Source organism: Taurulus bubalis (genome assembly GCF_910589615.1).
Source record: "Taurulus bubalis genome assembly, chromosome: 7".
Lineage (NCBI taxonomy): Eukaryota > Metazoa > Chordata > Actinopteri > Perciformes > Cottidae > Taurulus > Taurulus bubalis.
The window spans coordinates 28,809,956-28,834,305 of NC_136595.1; the positions used below are offsets into that span (position 1 = coordinate 28,809,956).

The 24,350-nt window shown below is 45.0% G+C and overlaps 1 protein-coding gene across 1 annotated transcript; it reads right to left on the reverse strand.

Annotated features, from left to right (window-relative positions):
* Nucleotides 1-12,616: 12,616 nt before the first annotated feature.
* On the reverse strand, nucleotides 12,617-16,869 carry dpt (dermatopontin). The gene is made up of 4 exons (XM_079221081.1): nucleotides 16,536-16,869; nucleotides 14,374-14,499; nucleotides 13,086-13,193; nucleotides 12,617-12,964 (listed from the first exon to the last, which is right to left on the reverse strand). Exons 1-4 carry the CDS (start codon nucleotides 16,826-16,828, stop codon nucleotides 12,898-12,900), a joined length of 594 nt encoding a protein of 197 aa, XP_079077207.1. The 5' UTR covers nucleotides 16,829-16,869; the 3' UTR covers nucleotides 12,617-12,897.
* Nucleotides 16,870-24,350: the final 7,481 nt, after the last annotated feature.

The window sequence follows — 24,350 nt, forward strand, 5'->3', positions numbered from 1 at the left end:
CAGACTTTGTTCTTTTTGTTTTACAGCTTGATTCATTCTTATTTAAATGTTTGTTATATACTTCTTAATCAACATTAATATTTTAATTCACAGCAAGATAAATAAACATATTTTTATCATTTGTAACTTGCATTTATATATTCATTTATGATTGGGATTTTCTTTTTCTTCATTGTCTGTAATAATCATTTTAAGATATAATTATATTTCTTATTTTTGTAACTGGTAATATCTTACTTCTTTTTTTAATTTAATTGTTGTTATGTTCATTAATAGCTTGATTTATTAATATAGGATTTTTATTTATTTATTATTTTCATTAATATCTTAAGTTCAGCCATTTGAAAGCAGCTTCCTGATAAACGCTCTGACACTGAGTCCTCAGAAACACAATAAATCTAGTTTTCAGCATTAATACACACAAACTCACATATTAATGTCTAATCGTCTGATATCTATAACACTGAAGATGAGACCGGATCACATTTACTATAAACAACACTCCTGGTTTATGAAATGAAACGGGAGTCTTTTCATTTGGTTTAGCAATGAGCAGAAAGACTTTATTAGTAGTGTTGGTCATGAGATCAGAGCTCGTTTCATAATCAGCCGACGAAGAGTTGAGAAGCTCTGACCTTCTGAAGTAGAGATACGTCGTTTTTTATCTGAGTCCATGAACACAACACGTTCCATCAGCATCCAGAGCCACTTATCACCTCCAGATTAATGTCTGCAGCCGACTCCAAGAACCAGGATCAGGTCTAGACCTGGAACGGGTCTCCAGGTTCAGCTTCAACACATTAAAGAACTGGAGGTTGTCTCGAAAAAGAAAGAAAGAGTTAAAGTGAAAGACATCAAATGTTCTTGAGGAAACAGGAAGTGTAAAAACGAGTCATGTCTGGTCCTGCAGCCTCCAGGTCTGAGATCAGGTCTGAGGTCCGTCCCTCCTCACGGTGGAGTCTGACTCCTGGAGGAGATAAAGATGTCCGGCTGTCTGAGGACAAACAGCTGGAGAAGTGGAGGCCGTCTTATCTCCTCCTCTCTTCCTCTGCAAGGACAGTGAGAGAACCACTGATGACATCATCACGAGTCAGAGGGGACCTGGAGGAAGGAGAGGAGACAGGAGAGGAGACAGAAGAGAAGAGGAGACAGGAGAGGAGACAGAAGAGAAGAGGAGACAAGAGAGGAGACAGGAGAGGAGACAAGAGAGGAGACAGGAGAGAAGAGGAGACAGGAGAGGAGACAGAAGAGAAGAGGAGACAAGAGAGGAGACAGGAGAGAAGAGGAGACAAGAGAGGAGACAGGAGAGGAGACAGAAGAGAAGAGGAGACAGGAGAGGAGACAGAAGAGAAGAGGAGACAAGAGAGGAGACAGGAGAGGAGACAAGAGAGGAGACAGGAGAGAAGAGGAGACAAGAGAGGAGACAAGAGAGGAGACAGGAGAGGAGACAAGAGAGGAGACAGGAGAGAAGAGGAGACAAGAGAGGAGACAAGAGAGGAGACAGGAGAGGAGACAAGAGAGGAGACAGGAGAGGAGACAGAAGAGAAGAGGAGACAGGAGAGGAGACAGAAGAGGAGAGGAGACAGGAGAGGAGACAGAAGAGGAGAGGAGACGAGAGGAGACAGGAGAGGAGGCAGGAGAGGAGACAGGAGAGGAGGCAGGAGAGGAGACAGAAGAGGAGACAGACTCTTCTGAGGGGAATAACATGCTTTAGTATTTAAATACATGATTTGTGTAAAATAATCCAGTGTACGTAAACAGAAGTGCAACACTGATCCCATATTATGTATAATAATATAAAGTCAGGTAATAATAAAGTCAGGTGTGAGTTTTTTCTGAAGGGAGTCTCTAGACCTCTAGACCAGGACCTCAGTCTGAAGGTCTGAAGGGAGTCTTTAGACCAGGACCCCAGTCTGAAGGTCTGAAGGGAGTCTCTAGACCTCTAGACCAGGACCCCAGTCTGAAGGTCTGAAGGGAGTCTCTAGACCTTTAGACCAGGACCCCAGTCTGAAGGTCTGAAGGGAGTCTCTAGACCTTTAGACCAGGACCCCAGTCTGAAGGTCTGAAGGGAGTCTCTAGACCTTTAGACCAGGACCCCAGTCTGAAGGTCTGAAGGGAGTCTCTAGACCTCTAGACCAGGACCCCAGTCTGAAGGTCTGAAGGGAGTCTCTAGACCTCTAGACCAGGACCCCAGTCTGAAGGTCTGAAGCGATGTGAATCACACGTTCCCCTCAAAGCGTCCCGTTCTGTTCCTGCGTCGCTGCCAGAGAGAGAGAGAGGGAACCAGTAGGCGATGGGCTCGCCTTACACCTGCGGTTCCCACAATGCCGAGCGTTTCTGCTGCTCAGACCCGGAGGGGAGAAAGGGAGTCAGCTGTTGTTCTTCCTCTAAACCCGGACCCGTCTTCTATCTGACACCGGCATCCCGAGGCGGCTGAGTCAACACAGAGGAGCCCCCTCCTGGGCCGAGGGTCCCATCACGGTTCTGACCCGCCGACCACTCAATATGGTTCATAACCACAATAACTTGGTGTGTTCAGCACCTTTCCAAACAAAGGTGCAAAGTGCTCCACAATAAAAACATATCAAATCAAACAGGATCCACGAGGTCAAACGAGACTATTATGGGATGCAAGAATGAGCCAAACCAGAAGAGTTCGAGCCCTAGAATAAGAGGACCGGGCCTGAGGACCCGGTCTGCTTAGGGACCCGGTCCTGCCTAGGGACCCGGTCTGTCTAGGGACCCAGTCTGTCTAGGGACCCAGTCTGCCTGAGGACCCGGTCCGCCTGAGGAACCGGTTGCCTGAGGACCCGGTTGCCTGAGGAACCGGTTGCCTGAGGACCCGGTTGCCTGAGGAACCGGTTGCCTGAGGACCCGGTTGCCTGAGGACCCGGTTGCCTGAGGACCCGGTTGCCTGAGGACCCGGTCCACCTGATGTTCCTCATGGAGATTCCTGAGTGGATTATAACGAACAAGGACATTGTTTCTAGAAAGGTTTCTGATTGGTTGTCTAATTACATTTCCTCCCATCTCACTGAAGCTCATTGGAGATAAATTATGGATTATTCTGTAAATATAATTCAATACTGAAGTATTACTGAGAGCTTTCACCTTCAGAAGGTTGTTCGCTCTCACCTTCAGAAGGTTATTAGCTCTCACCTTCTCACCATTAGCTCTCACCTTCAGAAGGTTATTAGCTCTCACCTTCTCACCATTAGCTCTCACCTTCAGAAGGTTATTAGCTCTCACCTTCTCACCATTAGCTCTCACCTTCAGAAGGTTATTAGCTCTCACCTTCTCACCATTAGCTCTCACCTTCAGAAGGTTATTAGCTCTCACCTTCTCACCATTAGCTCTCACCTTCAGAAGGTTATTAGCTCTCACCTTCAGAAGGTTGTTAGCTCTCACCTTCAGAAGGTTGTTAGCTCTCACCTTCAGAAGGTTGTTAGCACTCACCTTGTTAGTTCTGTACTGAACAGGTCGATGCTTCATTCGTAACGTTGATGTTTGGAACGCTGCCCAGCTGCTTTTGTTCTCGTCCCTTCTTTGTGTTTGAGCACATTGTCAGATGAAGATCAGGTTACATCCTTTAGACCAGGACCTTCATATAGCACCATGTATATAACTTCATATAGCACCATGCATATAACTTCATATAGCACCATGTATATAACTTCATATAGCACCATGCATATAACTTCATATAGCACCATGTATATAACTTCATATAGCACCATGTATATAACTTCAAATAGCACCATGTATATAACTTCATATAGCACCATGTATATAACTTCATATAGCACCATGTATATAACTTCATATAGCACCATGTATATAACTTCATATAGCACCATGCATATAACTTCATATAGCACCATGTATATAACTTCATATAGCACCATGCATATAACTTCATATAGCACCATGTATATAACTTCATATAGCACCATGTATATAACTTCATATAGCACCATGCATATAACTTCATATAGCACCATGTATATAACTTCATATAGCACCATGTATATAACTTCATATAGCACCATGTATATAACTTCATATAGCACCATGTATATAACTTCATATAGCACCATGTATATAACTTCATATAGCACCATGTATATAACTTCATATAGCACCATGTATATAACTTCATATAGCACCATGTATATATATATAACTTTATAGAGCACCATGGACACATGAACACATGGACACATGAACACATGGACACATGAACACATGAACACATGGACACATGAACACAAAGACACATGAACACATGAACTGGACACATGGACACATGAACACATGAACTGGACACATGGACACATGAACACAAGGACACATGAACACATGGACACATGAACACATGAACACATGAACTGGACACATGGACACATGGACACATGAACACATGAACACATGAACTGGACACATGGACACATGGACACATGAACACATGGACACATGGACACATGAACACATGAACACATGAACTGGACACATGGACACATGGACACATGAACACATGAACACATGAACTGGACACATGGACACATGGACACATGAACACATGGACACATGAACACATGAACTGGACACATGGACACATGGACACATGAACACATGAACACATGAACGGACACATGGACACATGAACACATGAACACATGAACTGGACACATGGACACATGGACACATGAACACATGAACACATGAACTGGACACATGGACACATGAACACATGAACACATGAACTGAACACATGGACACATGAACACATGGACACATGGACACATGAACACATGAACACATGAACTGGACACATGGACACATGGACACATGAACACATGAACACATGAACTGGACACATGGACACATGGACACATGAACACATGGACACATGGACACATGAACACATGAACACATGAACTGGACACATGGACACATGGACACATGAACACATGAACTGGACACATGGACACATGGACACATGAACACATGAACTGGACACATGGACACATGAACACATGAACACATGAACTGGACACATGGACACATGGACACATGAACACATGAACACATGAACACATGAACTGGACACATGGACACATGGACACATGAACACATGAACACATGGACACATGGACACATGAACACATGAACACATGAACTGGACACATGGACACATGGACACATGAACACATGGACACATGAACACATGAACTGGACACATGGACACATGGACACATGAACACATGAACTGAACACATGAACTGGACACATGGACACATGAACACATGAACACATGAACACATGAACACATGAACTGGACACATGGACACATGGACACATGAACACATGGACACATGAACACATGAACACATGAACTGGACACATGGACACATGGACACATGAACACATGAACACATGAACTGGACACATGGACACATGGACACATGAACACATGAACACATGAACTGGACACATGGACACATGGACACATGAACACATGGACACATGAACACATGAACTGGACACATGGACACATGGACACATGAACACATGGACACATGGACACATGAACACATGAACACATGAACTGGACACATGGACACATGGACACATGAACACATGAACACATGAACTGGACACATGGACACAAGGACACATGAACACATGAACTGGACACATGGACATATGAACACATGAACAGGACAAATGGACACATGAACACATGAATTGGACACATGAACACATGAACACATGAACTGGACACATGGACACATGGACACATGGACACATGAACTGGACACATGAACACATGAACACATGAACTGGACACATGGACACATGAACACATGAACTGGACACATGAACACATGCACTGGACACATGGACACATGAACACATGAACTGGACACATGAACACATGAACACATGAACTGGACACATGGACACATGAACACATGAACTGGACACATGAACTGGACACATGAACACATGAACACATGAACTGGACACATGGACACAAGGACACATGAACACATGAACACATGAACTGGACACATGAACACATGAACACATGAACTGGACACATGAACACATGAACACATGAACTGGACACATGGACACAAGGACACATGAACACATGAACACATGAACTGGACACATGGACACGTGAACACAAGGACACATGAACACATGGACACATGGACACATGAACACATGAACACATGAACTGGACACATGGACACGTGAACACAAGGACACATGAACACATGGACACATGGACACATGAACACATGAACACATGAACTGGACACATGGACACATGAACACATGAACTGGACACATGGACACATGAACACATGAACTGGACACATGAACACATGAACTGGACAAATGGACACAAGGACACATGGACTGGACACATGGACACAAGGACACATGAACACATGAACTGGACACATGGACACATGAACACATGAACTGGACACATGAACACATGAACACATGAACTGGACACATGAACACATGAACTGGACACATGAACACATGAACTGGACACATGGACACAAGGACACATGAACACATGAACACATGAACTGGATACATGGACACAAGGACACATGAACACATGAACACATGAACTGGACACATGGACACAAGGACACATGAACACATGAACACATGAACTGGACACATGGACACAAGGACACATGGACACATGAACACATGGACACATGAACACATGACCACATGAACTGGACACATGGACACAAGGACACATGAACACATGAACACATGGACACATGAACACATGGACACATAGACACATGAACTGGATACATGGACACAAGGACACATGAACACATGAACACATGAACTGGACACATGGACACAAGGACACATGAACACATGAACACATGAACTGGACACATGGACACAAGGACACATGGACACATGAACACATGGACACATGAACACATGACCACATGAACTGGACACATGGACACAAGGACACATGGACACATGAACACATGGACACATGAACACATGGACACATAGACACATGAACTGGACACATGAACACATGAACACATGAACTGGACACATGAACACATGAACTGGACACATGGACACAAAGACACATGAACACATGAACTGGACACATGGACACAAGGACACATGACCACATGAACACATGAACTGGACACATGGACATATGAACACATGAACAGGACACATGGACAAATGAACACATGAATTGGACACATGAACACATGAACACATGAACTGGACACAGGGACACATGGACACATGGACACATGAACACATGAACTGGACACATGAACACATGAACACATGAACTGGACACATGGACACATGAACACATGAACTGGACACATGAACACATGAACTGGACACATGGACACATGAACACATGAACTGGACACATGAACACATGAACACATGAACTGGACACATGGACACATGAACACATGAACTGGACACATGAACTGGACACATGAACACATGAACACATGAACTGGACACATGGACACAAGGACACATGAACACATGAACACATGAACTGGACACATGAACACATGAACACATGAACTGGACACATGGACACAAGGACACATGAACACATGAACTGGACACATGGACACAAGGACACATGAACACATGAACACATGAACTGGACACATGGACACGTGAACACAAGGACACATGAACACATGGACACATGGACACATGAACACATGAACACATGAACTGGAATAATGGACACGTGAACACAAGGACACATGAACACATGGACACATGGACACATGAACACATGAACACATGAACTGGACACATGGACACAAGGACACATGAACACATGAACTGGACACATGGACACATGAACACATGAACTGGACACATGAACACATGAACTGGACAAATGGACACAAGGACACATGAACTGGACACATGGACACAAGGACACATGAACACATGAACTGGACACATGGACACATGAACACATGAACACATGAACTGGACACATGGACACATGAACACACGAACTGGACACATGGACACAAGGACAAATGAACACATGAACTGGACACATGGACACATGAACACATGAACTGGACACATGAACACATGAACACATGAACTGGACACATGAACACATGAACTGGACACATGGACACAAGGACACATGAACACATGAACACATGAACTGGACACATGGACACAAGGACACATGAACACATGAACACATGAACTGGACACATGGACACAAGGACACATGGACACATGAACACATGAACACATGACCACATGAACTGGACACATGGACACATGAACACATGAACTGGACACATGAACACATGAACTGGACACATGGATTCATGGACACATGAACACATGAACACATGAACTGGACACATGGACACAAGGACACATGAACACATGACCACATGAACTGGACACATGGACACAAGGACACATGGACACATGAACACATGGACACATGAACACATGGACACATGGACACATGAACTGGACACATGAACACATGAACACATGAACTGGACACATGAACACATGAACTGGACACATGGACACAAAGACACATGAACACATGAACTGGACACATGGACACAAGGACACATGAACACATGAACACATGAACTGGACACATGGACACAAGGACACATGGACACATGAACACATGGACACATGAACACATGAACACATGAACTGGACACATGGACACATGAACACATGAACTGGACACATGGACACAAGGACACATGAACATATGAACTGGACACATGGACACATTAACACATGAACTGGACACATGGACACAAGGACACATGAACACATGAACACATGAACTGGACACATGGACACATGAACACATGAACACATGGACACAAGGACACATGGACACATGAACACATGGACACATGAACACATGGACACATGAACACATGACCACATGAACTGGACACCTGGACACATGAACACATGAACCGGACACATGAACACATGAACTGGACACATGGACACAAGGACACATGAACACATGAACACATGAACTGAACACATGAACTGGACACATGAACACATGGACACATGAACACATGGGCACATGGACACATGAACACATGAACACATGGACACATGGACACATGAACACATGACCACATGACCACATGAACTGGACACATGGACACATGAACACATGGACACATGAACACATGGACACATGAACACATGACCACATGAACTGGACACATGAACACATGGACACATGAACACATGGACACATGGACACATGAACACATGAACACATGGACACATGAGCACATGGACACATGAACACATGAACACATGGACACATGAACACATGGACACATGGACACATGAACACATGACCACATGAACTGGACACATGGACACATGAACACATGGACACATGAACACATGACCACATGAACACATGGACACATGAACACATGGACACATGGACACATGAACACATGACCACATGAACTGGACACATGGACACATGAACACATGGACACATGAACACATGACCACATGAACACATGGACACATGGACACATGGACACATGAACACATGAACACATGAACACATGGACACATGAACACATGGACACATGGACACATGAACACATGAACACATGGACACATGAGCACATGGACACATGAACACATGGACACATGAACACATGGACACATGGACACATGAACACATGACCACATGAACTGGACACATGGACACATGAACACATGGACACATGAACTGGACACATGAACACATGGACACATGAACACATGGACACATGGACACATGAACACATGAACACATGGACACATGAGCACATGGACACATGAACACATGAACACATGGACACATGAACACATGGACACATGGACACATGAACACATGAACACATGGACACATGAACACATGGACACATGGATACATGAACACATGGACACATGGACACATGAACACATGAACACATGAACTGGACACATGGACACATGAACTGGACACATGGACACATGGACACATGAACACATGGCCACATGAACACATGACCACATGAACTGGACACATGAACACATGGACACATGAGCACATGGACACATGAACACATGAACACATGGACACATGAACTGGACACAGAGCGCTGACGTCGTTCCCTAAACCAACTTGTTTTGAACGATCTGCTTCCTCTTCTTCATGAGCGCTCCTGGCGTTGGACTCTTTGATCTCGGCTAACGGGCTGTGAACCCAAAACACACAAAAACATCACATGTTCCACAGATGAGTGCCGCTCCATTACAGATGCTGCCGTGTTCCTCTGGGTGCTCACTTTACAGTTGTGTGTTTCATACACAAGTTTTATGTTGCATGTTGTGTTATTTCACATGTCAAACAAACAAACCAACAGACGTTCACAGATCTTTGTTATTAACGCCATCGTTGAAGATTTGTGAAGTGTCTGTTTCATAAAATATGTATTAACGTAAACTGATCTGCTGGATAACAGCAGACTTTATGAACTCCCCACAGCGTCACGTGGCTGTGGGGAGTTCATAAAGTCTGGGCCTGGAAGATCTGCTGTTATGAGAGGATTGGTTCTCATCCCGCTGTAATGAGGCGTCATCGCGGGAGGTCATGGGGTCCCGAGGCTCTGCTGGTGGATCGGTGGAGCTTTTAAATCGACGTGAACTGACCTCGACCTTCAAACAGCCGACTGAGAGGCGGCACGGAAAGCCACCGGATCATTAACGCGTTGGCTCTGATGACTCAGTCGGCGCTCACTCAGTCGAGTTATTTCTGTGACATGAAATGCAGTTTGAATGTTCAGATCTGCTGCGGAGGAACTGAGGTTCACATCTCACCAGAGAATCAACATTTAAACTAAAACACTCAACACAGTCACACTGTTTGTGTCCTGCTCCTCAAAGCTGGAATGATCCTCACGGACAGCAGGAAGTCTCTACAGCTCCACCTGAACTAAACACTTCTTTACAGACGACACCTTGAATAAAGAAGGTAGCACCTAGTGGCACTTTAGTAGAAGTTAAATGTCTCTTACTGACAGCACTTTGTGGTTTAACTTTGTTGAAGAAATTGTACTTTCTTGAGTCTTGTTGTTCTGAGTTTGTCCTCATGGTTGAATCACTTATCCTAAGTCTCTTTGGGTAAAAGCCTCAGCTAAATGAAATGTGATGTAAAACCCTTTAACAGGATTCTGAAACGAGGACGTTGAACCGGGGAAGCTAGGACCCTGGGGCCCGGCTCCTCTGGCGGCGTGTGGCCGGCCACCGGCCTCCGGCTCGGGGGACAGCTGTGTCTTTGGCCCCGAGCCGGAGGCGGCAGCTGCCGTAAACAAACAGCCGCTGGCCCGGTTCCCCGGCTCGCTCCAAGACGCTGACCTCACTCCATCGAGTCAACGGAGCCGGGGGGCCGGGCCGCGGTCCAGCAGGGAGGAGGAGGGCAACATGGCTGCTGCTCGCCTCATGCTGGAGGCAGGAAACAAAGCCGGATGGATTGAGACAAAAACACACGTTTCCAACCTGAAAGGTCGCCGGTTCGATCCCCACTTGGGGCCCGGTCACTTGCGTTGAGCCTCGTCTTTCGAGGCTTTGCATCAGAGTTCACGCTGTTTGACGACTGAAAGCTCGACCAGAAGCGAGTAAGCAGACTTTGAGTTTGGAAGACTTTCAGGAATGTTTGGCGCTTCAGACTCAAGGGACTCGTTGACTTTAGTTTCTCAAAGAAAGAGTTCCACATTTTAGGAAATGTGCTCAAAGTGAGACGAGAAGATTGATGGCGGTCCGTGTGTTTAATATGAAGCATGGGGCTGACAGACAGTTAGCTTAGCTTAGCATAAATAATGTAGCTAGCCTAGCTCTGTCCGAAGGTACCACGTTTATACAGATTAAATAAAAAAGGTTAAACTTGTTCATTAGTTACATTTAGAGTGTTTTTATTTAGTTTCCTTCAGGCTAGCTGTTTCCCACTGTTTTGAGTCTTTATGCTAAGCTAACTTGCTAACAGCTAGCTGTAGCCTTCAGACAGATATAAGAGAGAATCGATCTTCAACTTTCCCAAAATGTAAAACTATTTGTAATAATGACTTCAAGTTGCATGAGACATATTTGTTCTATTTGTTCCTTCTTCCAAACTGAATGAAAAACAGATTTGTTGACGGTGCTGAAGGCGCCGCGGACCACAGAAGAAACATCTGCAACTTCACAACACACACATGTATGTATGGAAGCCTGTTTCTGCCACCAAAAAAAAGTCATAATTATGTCGAAATTATGAGAGATTTTTTTTGGGGGGAAACGAGAATCCATACATAAATGTGACGACAGAGGAAATAAAACGCTGTTTCCAGAGGACACTTAGAAGTGATGCACGCAGCTAGGAGCGCTACCTGCTGCTAGCAACAAGAAGCCGTGTGCATCCTTTTTACGCGTCCTCTGGAAACAGCGTCCTGTGCATCGTTCATATCGCTCCATCTGTTTCATAAAGAACCTCATAGCCGTCAAAAGAGCTTTAATGGTATTTCACACAGTTACATGAGTCTGCTGCATGAGATGGAAACAACATTCAAAGCTCACGGTGTCAGAACCAGGAGAAGCTCCTGGCGGCTACGTTAGCGTTAGCATTAGCTTGAGTCGCCATGTTGCTGAACTCAAACACAGTGAACAAAGCACCACACAGGAAGCAGAGGTGTGTGAGTATCGTGTGTTTGTTTAAATGTTTAAATGTGAGAGTAAATATGAGTTCAAGCGGTTTACGAGTTGGAGATAAGGAGAATTACGAGTCTATACATTTTCAAATTCACAGTCAAAGTCCGTCATTCTGCACAGGATGTACTTCCACTGCCGATCTCTGAAACAAAGCACAGGAAACGCGTCAGTCAGAGGATTAAAGCGGTTCTCTGATGGTCGAGACCCAAACTGCTGCTTCGTGGGATTCAAACATTGTGAGGGAAAGAACAGACGCTGAGAACCTTAACACTCCGCTGAAGGTGGTCTGAGCTCCTCGGATGAAGTATCCGTAAGAAGGAACCACGAGCTCCGCCTCCTCTCTCAGGCGTTCGGGAATGTCACTCGTCCTCCTGCGGAGGGCAGCGGCATTGTGGGCAATATTTTAATGTTTTAACAAGTTAATTATCAAAGCTTTCAAAGGGAAACATGCTGGTTAAAGTTAGATGAGAAGATCGATACCAATCTGTAAGTGTTTACATCTTTAGTTCGCTTCTGTTCCGACGATAAGTTTCTTATTTGTACGATAATTAGAATCAGTAATATCCTGGTGGTCAGAAGAGAGAATGCAGCTTTAACACATGAAGCATAGACTTCTATACAACCAGAGGAGTCGCCCCCTGGTGGTCAGGAGAGAGAATGCAGCTTTAACACATGAAGGATAGACTTCTATACAACCAGAGGAGTCACCCCCTGGTTGTCAGGAGAGAGAATGCAGCTTTAACACATGAAGCATAGACTTCTATACAACCAGAGGAGTCGCCCCCTGGTGGCCAGGAGAGAGAATGCAGCTTTAACACATGAAGCATAGACTTCTATACAACCAGAGGAGTCGCCCCCTGGTGGTCAGGAGAGAGAATGCAGCTTTAACACATGAAGGATAGACTTCTATACAACCAGAGGAGTCGCCCCCTGGTGGTCAGAAGAGAGAATGCAGCTCTAACACATAAAGCATAGACTTCTATACAACCAGAGGAGTCGCCCCCTGGTGGTTAGGAGAGAGAATGCAGCTTTAACACAAGAAGCATATACTTCTATACAACCAGAGGAGTCACCCCCTGGTGGTCAGGAGAAAGAATGCAGCTTTAACATATGAAGCATGTACTTCTATACAACCAGAGGAGTCGCCCCCTGGTGGTCAGGAGAGAGAATGCAGCTTTAACACACGAAGCATATACTTCTATACAACCAGAGGAGTCGCCCCCTGGTGGTCAGGAGAGAGAATGCAGCTTTAACACACGAAGCATATACTTCTATACAACCAGAGGAGTCGCCCCCTGGTGGTCAGGAGAGAGAATGCAGCTTTAACACACGAAGCATATACTTCTATACAACCAGAGGAGTCGCCCCCTGGTGGTCAGGAGAGAGAATGCAGCTTTAACACACGAAGCATATACTTCTATACAACCAGAGGAGTCTCCCCCTGGTGGTCAGGAGAGAGGATGCAGCTTTAACACATGAAGTTCTGCCTCCTGTTTCATGTACAGATAGAGGTATCTTATCTAGGAAGAGGAGCTCCTTGAACACACGTACATGCAGGAGTAAGGGCATCTGCGTTTGTAGTAGCAACAGTAGAACTGCCATTCCCGGTCCAGAACCGCCTCAAAGTACTTGCTCTGGACGCCGGCCACCAGTCCGTTACGAGTGCATGTGGAAGACCTGCGGAGACAAAGAGGCGTTTCAGTTCTTGGCCCTCGGTGGCTGCAGGTCCTCTGCAGGCGATCAGAGGACGTCTCCGGTGCGGAGGCAGGCGTGGGGTGTTTACGGCTCCCTGTCACCACAACAGCCTTCAGCCGCACCGCGTCACGTTTGTCATGGAAACAGGGACCCGGCCGGCAGCCATGCGGCGGCGGTGGGGGTCGAGTCCCTTCAGGCTGTAACTCACACAGGCAGAGCAGTGTGTTGAACCAGTGGCTCAATCTAAAGAGCACAAACCCTCCTGCTGAGAGGGACATGAGGACGTCCAACATGTCTTCACATGCTGAATGTCTCTGATGAACGGACATGTTCACAGCTGCTGGACAGAGTCCAAGAGAACCCACATCACATAGTGGACTACATGTGTCTGTCCTCCAGCTTCTACCATATCCTAGCAGAGGACAGAGCACAGAGGACAGAGGACAGAGGACAGATGATAGAGGATAGAGGACAGATGATAGAGGATAGAGGACAGATGATAGAGGATAGAGGACAGATGATAGAGGATAGAGGACAGAGGACAGATGATAGAGGACAGATGATAGAGGACAGAGGACAGATGATAGAGGACAGAGGACAGATGATAGAGGACAGATGATAGAGGACAGAGGACAGATGATAGAGGACAGAGGACAGATGATAGAGGACAGATGATAGAGGACAGAGGACAGATGATAGAGGACAGAGGACAGATGATAGAGGACAGATGATAGAGGACAGAGGACAGATGATAGAGGACAGAGGACAGATGATAGAGGATAGAGGACAGATGATAGAGGACAGGGGACAGAGGACAGAGGACAGATGATAGAGGATAGAGGACAGAGGATAGAGGATAGAGGACAGAGGACTCCACAGAAGCAGTAATGTGAAGCAGCTGGTTCCAGCAGTCCTTTGTCCTGACTTCTGGTCCAAGTCCTTAATTAATTGCATCAAACTTTCCGAGCTCTGGGTTCAAAGTCTGCAGCTTGTTTGTTTAAGTTGTGTTGGATCTGTTCTGAGGACGTGGTCCAGAGAGCGTCCAGGAAAAAGCTGCAGCTGTGGACCTGAAGCCCCTGAAGGGCCGCTGGACATCGGCCTGCTGGACCGGTCTCTGTCGGTTTGTGTCATGCAGGACCGCCTGGTTCTGGTTCTGGTCCTCTGAACCAGAACACAGTGGACAGCATCAACGTGCATGAAGTCACTAAAAGACAAACATGTGGAAAGCTTTTAGGCATCTGGTCTTCAGAGGACATCTTCAGAGGACCACAGACGTCCTCTGGCTGCTGTCTCTATGACCCCATAAGGACTGGAGGTCCGGGTGTTTTGGCAGCATCAGACTCCATTGTTGTCTGCTAACAGTGACCTTTAACACGCTGCTGTTGGTCCAAGGAGACAACCAGTGGACCCACATCACATAGTGGATCAACCAGTGGACCCACATCACGTAGTGGATCAACCAGTGGACCCACATCACGTAGTGGATCAGCATCTGGTCTCCCTCCTGTTGAGAGGGACATGAGGACAAATGGGTCCACGACCTGGTCTTCACATGCTGAATGAATCCACATCACATAGTGGGCTGGATTCTGTTCTACATGTGTCTGTCCTCCAGCTTCTAATATATGTATATACACAGTACATATAGGACAGAGAATAGAGGATAGAAGACAGAGGATAGAGGACAGGATAGAAGACAGATGATAGAAGATAGAGGACAGAGGATAGAGGACAGAGGATAGGGGACAAAAGACAGAGGATAGAGGACAGAGGACCGAGGACAGAGGACAGAAGACAGGATAGAAGACAGATGATAGAAGATAGAGGACAGAGGATAGGGGACAAAAGACAGAGGATAGAGGATAGAGGACAGAGGATAGGGGACAGAGGATAGAAGACAGAGTATAGAAGACAGAGGATAGAGAACAGAGTATGGAGGACAGAGGATAGAAGACAGGATAGAAGATAGAGAACAGAGGACACATGAAGAGGACAGAGGACCTAGGAAGAGGACCCACCACTCCAGGCCTCCCCGGTTGATGTCGTCCCACCAGCAGTCACTGGGCTCCCCCAGGCCTTCGGGCGCCGGCTGGCACTCGTAGGACCAGAGGCGGTCGGACCCGTCGGCCTCGCTGAAGAAGCTGCGGCTGGCCACCAGCAGCTCCCCGTGGGCGCACTGGAAGCTGAAGCCCTGCCGGTACCCGTTCACCCAGTTCATGTCCTGGTGGTCGTGAGGCTGAGGCTGAGCCGCGGCCAGCAGAGCGGCCAGCAGAGCGGCCAGCAGAGCGGCATGCCTGAGCAGAGGATGCATGTCGAGGAGCAGCAGAGTCTTTGTGCTCCAGATGTTTCGTAGACTGATGTGTAATGCGCTGCTCGGAGGACAGACCCTGGACTCTGGTGTTTTAAGGTGGACTCAGAAACGGAGTGAACTAAGTCTCTCTGCACAGAAGGGTTCCTTAAGACGTCCACGCTGATGTGACTCTCATTGTCAACACGTGTTAACCGTCTGCTGCCGGAGACTGCACTGGGTCAGCTAAACAACGCACTTACTTTATGAAACAAACTTCCTTATTTTATGTAAAAAGTACTTATTTCATGAAACAAACTTGCATATTTGATGTAAGTTCAGTTTAAAGGTTTGACAAAATATAACCACAGGACTATGATGAGAGCAAATTATAAACATGAATCTCTGTGTCTGTTTTCTCTGAGTTATAATAGAAGTTATGAAAGTTATAATAATATGTCGGAGTTCACCACACTGACATCGTAGTGCTCCATCAGGAACTAACGCACAGGAACTCTCTGCTCCGCGGTTCTTGTCAAACAAACTGCTGTTTAGAGAAATGCTCGCTGGCTGCGCTCCTGAGAGTCGGATCCTGATAGAAATCACCCTCAAAGCCTCTCAAAATAAACGGCCGCACCCTCTGATAGGCCCTCTGATAGAACCTCTCATCTGCCCTCTGATAGGTCCTCTGATAGGCCCTCTAATAGAACCTCTCATCGGCCCTCTGATAGGTCCTCTGATAGGCCCTCTGATAGAACCTCTCATCGGCCCTCTGATAGGTCCTCTGATAGAACCTCTCATCTGCCCTCTGATAGGTCCTCTGATAGGCCCTCTGATAGAACCTCTCATCGGTCCTCTGATAGGCCCTCTGATAGAACCTCTCATCTGCCCTCTGATAGGTCCTCTGATAGGCCCTCTAATAGAACCTCTCATCGGCCCTCTGATAGGCCCTCTGATAGAACCGCTCATCGGCCCTCTGATAGGTCCTCTGATAGAACCTCTCATCTGCCCTCTGATAGGTCCTCTGATAGGCCCTGTGATAGAACCTCTTATCGGTCCTCTGATAGGTCCTCTGATAGGCCCTCTCAGAGGACCTCTCATAGGACCTCTCATAGGTCCTCTGATACCACGCAGCGGAATAAAAGACGGGGAACCAGAACGTATGAAAGTCCAGTTTCCTTCATTTTAATGCACTCCAGTGAGTGTTTTATAAATGACCCAGAACAACATCTGTGGTCTGATCGTCTTCCTAAAGTAAATATGTGTGGCTTCAGTTCACATCTGCTTTTCATTGAATCCAACAGCAGCTCTCACTCACCGGACACTGAGATCAGCTGGTCGTGACTCTGCTGGTCTCATATTAATATCTTCATGTTTATGTCATGTTACGTAGTGTGAGACAAACGTAACACAAGTAACACAATAACTCAGCATCACTAACATAACTTCTCAATAACAAACACCATGCGTCCCCCGTTTGGACCAGCAGGTGAAGCCGAGAGGCCGTCGTCTGCTTCACGACCCAGACGTTAACCCTCAGAACGTCTCCACAGACACCGCAGCCTGCTGCTCGTCTCCTTGCTGGTTTGCTTCACTGGTTCATTTACAACTTCAGACTGTGAACGCACTCATCAAGCTCATCTCAGGCTCTCATCATGAATGAACAGCCTGAAACGTTACCCCTGAAACACAACTATCTCTGGTATGCAGGGTTACACAACCGCCACTGAGAGCAGGTCAAAAGGTCTCCCAGCATGCAGCGCTTTCACATCAGGCCTTTGCTGCTTAATAGTGCTTCACTGATGGCATTAAGGGGCCGGCCCACGGGCCCCAGAGGAAAGTCTCTGGAACAAAGGCTCGTCTGGACTGTAACCTCGTCGAAGCAACGCGCCGTGGTTCCTCCAGGAAGTGTGTGAGCGATAAGCCCGCCTGACAGTCGAGATAAAGGGGAAAGCACCCCGCCCAGAGCGGCAAGGTCATCCTGGAGACGACATGTGGACTCTGTATGACATCTTTTAATGAGCGGCATTCTGCTACCATGTGGAACTCTACGTGTTTCTGTTTCATTTTAATATTAATACGATTATATTAGTTCTGCTTCTCTCTACTGACCACCAGGGGGCGACTCCTCTGGTTGTATAGAAGTCTATGCTTCATGTGTTAAAGCTGCATTCTCTCTACAAGGTGATTGACAGGGGATGCTTTAGGGTGGGGCTACAAGGTGATTGACAGGTCGACACCAGAGACGTATACGGCGTCTCTACGTCACTCCTCAGTCCATATATGGTCACTTCCTGTTCACTGGTAGATAAAATACAAGACGGCCAAAATGGCAAAATCAAGGGTTCAAAACCTCAGAATGTGTTTACTAGAAGCATGTGACCTCATACTCCCTAGTTTATCCTTTTACTGCAACTACAACACAAAGGAACCACAGCAAACTAAATATAAACGTTAGGATATTAATAAAGCCAATACCTTGTGATCATGTGGCCTAAATGTTGGTTTATTCTGTATATATACATATAACTGTATATATTGACGTGTGAGGAACAAATGAATGCTCACTGTCAGAGGGCTGGTTCTCTAAAATAATGGAGGAACACTTTAGTTGAGTGTTCCGTTTTCCTGTTTAATTCAATCAGCTGCGTCTCGATGTCATTTGATGGAATATCGGCCCCAACGTGATGGGAAGTGGTCAAAGTCTCCTGAGAGGAGGGCTCTGCTAATGACGTGTTGTTGTTCACGTGTTGACTCAACACTGCTTTCTCCTCCAGGCTCAGTTTCTACTTTACAATCAAAACTCTGTCGGTTTAACGGTGAGCAGGTCAAAGGTCACTCTTCAAGGTTATTTATGATCACGGCTCATGGCAGGTTGTACAACTTGTCTTTGCTGATCCACAGCTTCCTTTTAGTATTATGGAAATGTATTATATATATATATATATATATATATATATATATATATATATATATATATATATATATATTATGTATTTATTAATAGAAGAACGTAGCATTAAATGTGACATTTTACATCAAACTCGTGTCGTTGAATAAGATGGAAAACAAACATGTTTTAGGCATAATTATATGATAACGTCTCTTATGTTTGTCCTGCAGGACACGACGGCGTTCTGCAGGACGCCGTTGAGTCCTGCAGGACGCCCTTGAGTCCTGCAGGACGCCCTTGAGTCCTGCAGGACGCCCTTGAGTCCTGCAGGACGCCCTTGAGTCCTGCAGGACGCCGTTGAGTCCTGCAGGACGCCCTTGAGTCCTGCAGGACGCCCTTGAGTCCTGCAGGACGCCCTTGAGTCCTGCAGGACGCCCTTGAGTCCTGCAGGACGCCCTTGAGTCCTGCAGGACGCCGTTGAGTCCTGCAGGACGCCCTTGAGTCCTGCAGGACGCCCTTGAGTCCTGCAGGACGCCCTTGAGTCCTGCAGGACGCCGTTGAGTCCTGCAGGACGCCCTTGAGTCCTGCAGGACGCCACCGTCATCCCCTCGGCCTCTGGACAGATGCTCTGCTGTTGACGAGCTGTAGTCCGGCCCCCTCGCCACATACCAGACTCGTCCTCAGAATGCTGCACCTCCCGCTCGTCTTGGCGGAGCCTCCATCTCTGTCAACAGAGCGCCGCTGTGCTGAACCAATACTCCCCTCAGGACTCTGTTACAGTGTTTACTTATGAGGGTGTGAGGACAGAGCAGCACAGAACCAGTTTACTACGCTCTAGAAACACGGGACATTTGCATGTTGTGATGGGGATCCTGTCCCAAACATAAACCGGCTCAGAGAGGAGGTCACGCCCTCTGGTCCGCTCACCTGGATCTCACCTGGACGCTTCCCCTGAGAGCCACACCTCAGTGTCAGTGGAGGGAAACCAGTGTGTTTGAGTTCCTGACATCCAGCTCAGAGCTGAGCCCAGTGGAGTCCCCTGATCACCACAGATTATTATTATTACTACACTATTATTACTGGAGCAGCAGCTCATCTCCTGGAGCCTGAACACGGTGACAGGATGAACGTGTTCTGCTCCGTCTGTCTTTACCTTTACTGGGTTTCTGATGGAGGAAATGAATATCATGCAGCTCAGTTCACTTTTTACAGAAAAAGACAAAAGCTTCTATGAAACATCAGTATGTCACATTTCCTTTGTGCAATAATATGAACTCTTGAATTCTGGGGTCTATATTTACTTGTCCCCCTTCACTTGCTCATCTTGATAGCTGCTGTCGTCTCATTGGCTGCTGCAACACTGCAAAGTTCCCTGTTGTGGGACAAATAAAAGACGTTCTTATCTTATCTCAAGTCTATTGACACAGTCGCGAAGGAGCAGAGAAGAAACGTGTCGTGTGTTCTGCCTCCGACTGACAACGTAAATAAACAGGGCTGTGACCTGTGACCTGTGACCCGCCCAGAGACTCAAGTCATGCATTGTGATCAGGTAATTTACACCGATGCTCACAGAGAGCAGACATCGCTCTGTCTGGAGCATCCTATCAGTGACATGCATTATTAATACTTAAAGCGTTCTAGAGGATGACGCAGGTCACTGAATGCACTTCTGATGTAAAGTCATCTGTGATCACTGACGCTTCAAATTACATTTCCTCTCTGGTCGAATGAAATGAAAAACATTTATATATTTATTTTATATATATATATATATATATATATATATATATATATATATATATATATATATATATATATATATATATATATATGCATAACTAATACTGCATGTATCTCAATTCCTGACTTGATAAACAGTGTAATGATAATTTACACCACAGAACTCTTCACCCAGTGGAGGAAACAACAAATCAAGAGTTTCCTGATTTAAACAAAAATATTATCTTAGTGATGGAATGAATTCCACCTTAATATTTACAGGTCAGTTACCAAACCGAGGTACTATCTGTCATGGTGTGGACACATAAACAAAATAAATATCAATAACCTTTTGAGAAACAAAGGCTGTGGAGTGGAACCGATGCCTTAAAAGTGGCCTCTTATTTCACTGTTATTATTATTATATTATTATTGCTATACTTAATTCATGAATGCTGCTCCTTTTCATCATGTTTAATGTTCCCCAGCTTACTGTCCTCTCAATAGGACCCATTTAGTCCTTTCACATGGTTTCATGTCCTCTGTGTTTTCCCTATAGTTCAAAGGTTAAATGGATGTTTCTCTGGATCAATATGTTGAAATCACCTCCAGATTACAGCCGGCTGCTGCTATACTTCTTAAAACCTACAGGATCCTTTGAGGGCGAGACCTGAGACATTAATATCTCATCTCCAACATGCCCACTGTCATGAAACTAACAAGCTAACGTTCTACAATATGACCTGACAGGTCATGAAACTAGCTAGCTAACATTCTACAATATGACCTGACAGGTCATGAAACTAGCTAGCTAACATTCTACAATATGACCTGACAGGTCATGAAATTAGCTAGCTAACATTCTACAATATGACCTGACAGGTCATGAAACTAGCTAGCTAACATTCTACAATATGACCTGCCAGGTCATGAAACTAGCTAGCTAACATTCTGCAATATGACCTGACAGGTCATGAAACTAGCTAGCTAACATTCTACAATATGACCTGACAGGTCATGAAACTAGCTAGCTAACATTCTACAATATGACCTGACAGGTCATGAAATTAGCTAGCTAACCAACCGACTGGTGATGAAGACATGACTCCAACAGGCTCCTGGTATCAGGGCCACTTTTCAGTGAGCTAAAAGTAATGGATCAGGTGAAATAGTTAGTTAGTTGAAAGTCTTGAATAACCGGTTGTAACAGTTAGTTAGTTAAAAGTTGTGGATAACCAGCTGTAACAGTTAGTTAGTTAGTTAGTTAGTTAGTTAAAAGTTGTGGATAACTGGCTGTAACAGTTAGTTAGTTAGTTGATAAGCGGCTGTAACAGTTAGTTAGTTAAAAGTTGTGGATAACTGGCTGTAACAGTTAGTTAGTTAGTTGATAAGCGGCTGTAACAGTTAGTTAGTTAAAAGTTGTGAATAACTGGCTGTAACAGTTAGTTAAAAGCCGTGGATAACCAGCTATAACAGTTAGTTAGTTAGTTAGTTAGTTAAAAGTTGTGGATAACTGGCTGTAACAGTTAGTTAGTTAGTTGATAAGCGGCTGTAACAGTTAGTTAAAAGTTGTGGATAACCAGCTGTAACAGTTAGTTAGTTAGTTAGTTAGTTGATAAGCGGCTGTAACAGTTAGTTAGTTAAAAGTTGTGGATAACCGGTTGTAACAGTTAGTTAGTTAAAAGTTGTGAATAACTGGCTGTAACAGTTAGTTAGTTAAAAGCTGTGGATTACCAGCTGTAACAGTTAGTTAGTTAGTTAGTTAGTTAGTCAAAAGTTGTGGATAAATGGCTGTAACAGTTAGTTAGTTAGTTGATAAGCGGCTGTAACAGTTACTTAGTTAAAAGTTGTGGATAACTGTCTGTAACAGTTAGTTAGTTAGTTGATAAGCGGCTGTAACAGTTAGCTAAAAGTTGTGGATAACCAGCTGTAACAGTTAGTTAGTTAGTTAGTTGATAAGCGGCTGTAACAGTTAGTTAGTTAAAAGTTGTGGATAACCGGTTGTAACAGTTAGTTAGTTAAAAGTTGTGAATAACTGGCTGTAACAGTTAGTTAGTTAAAAGCCGTGGGTAACCAGCTGTAACAGTTAGTTAGTTAGTTAGTTAGTTAGTTAAAAGTTGTGGATAACTGGCTGTAACAGTTAGTTAGTTAGTTAGTTAGTTAGTTGATAAGCGGCTGTAAGTTAGTTAGTTAGATAGTTGATCAGCAGCTATAACAGTTAGTTAGTTGATAACCAGCTGTAACAGTTAGTTAGTTAAAAGCCGTGGATAAGCGGCTGTAACAGTTAGTTAGTTAAAAGTTGCGGATAACCAGCTGTAACAGTTAGTTAGTTAGTTAGTTAGTTGATAAGCGGCTGTAACAGTTAGTTAGTTAAAAGTTGTGGATAACCGGTTGTAACAGTTAGTTAGTTAAAAGTTGTGAATAACTGGCTGTAACAGTTAGTTAGTTAAAAGCCGTGGGTAACCAGCTGTAACAGTTAGTTAGTTAGTTAAACGTTGTGGATAACTGGCTGTAACAGTTAGTTAGTTAGTTAGTTGATAAGCGGCTGTAAGTTAGTTAGTTAGATAGTTGATAAGCAGCTATAACAGTTAGTTAGTTGATAACCAGCTGTAACAGTTAGTTAGTTAAAAGCCGTGGATAAGCGGCTGTAACAGTTAGTTAGTTAGTTAAAAGTTGTGGATAATCAGCTGTAACAGTTAGTTAGTTAAAAGTTGTGGATAACTGGCTGTAACAGTTAGTTAGTTAGTTAGTTAGTTAGTTAGTTAGTTGATAAGCAGCTGTAACAGTTAGTTAAAAGTTGTGGATAACCAGCTGTAACAGTTAGTTAAAAGTTGTGGATAACTGGCTGGAACAGTTAGTTAGTTAGTTGATAACCAGCTGTAACAGTTAGTTAGTTCGTTGATAAGCGGCTGTAACAGTTAGTTAGTTAGTTAG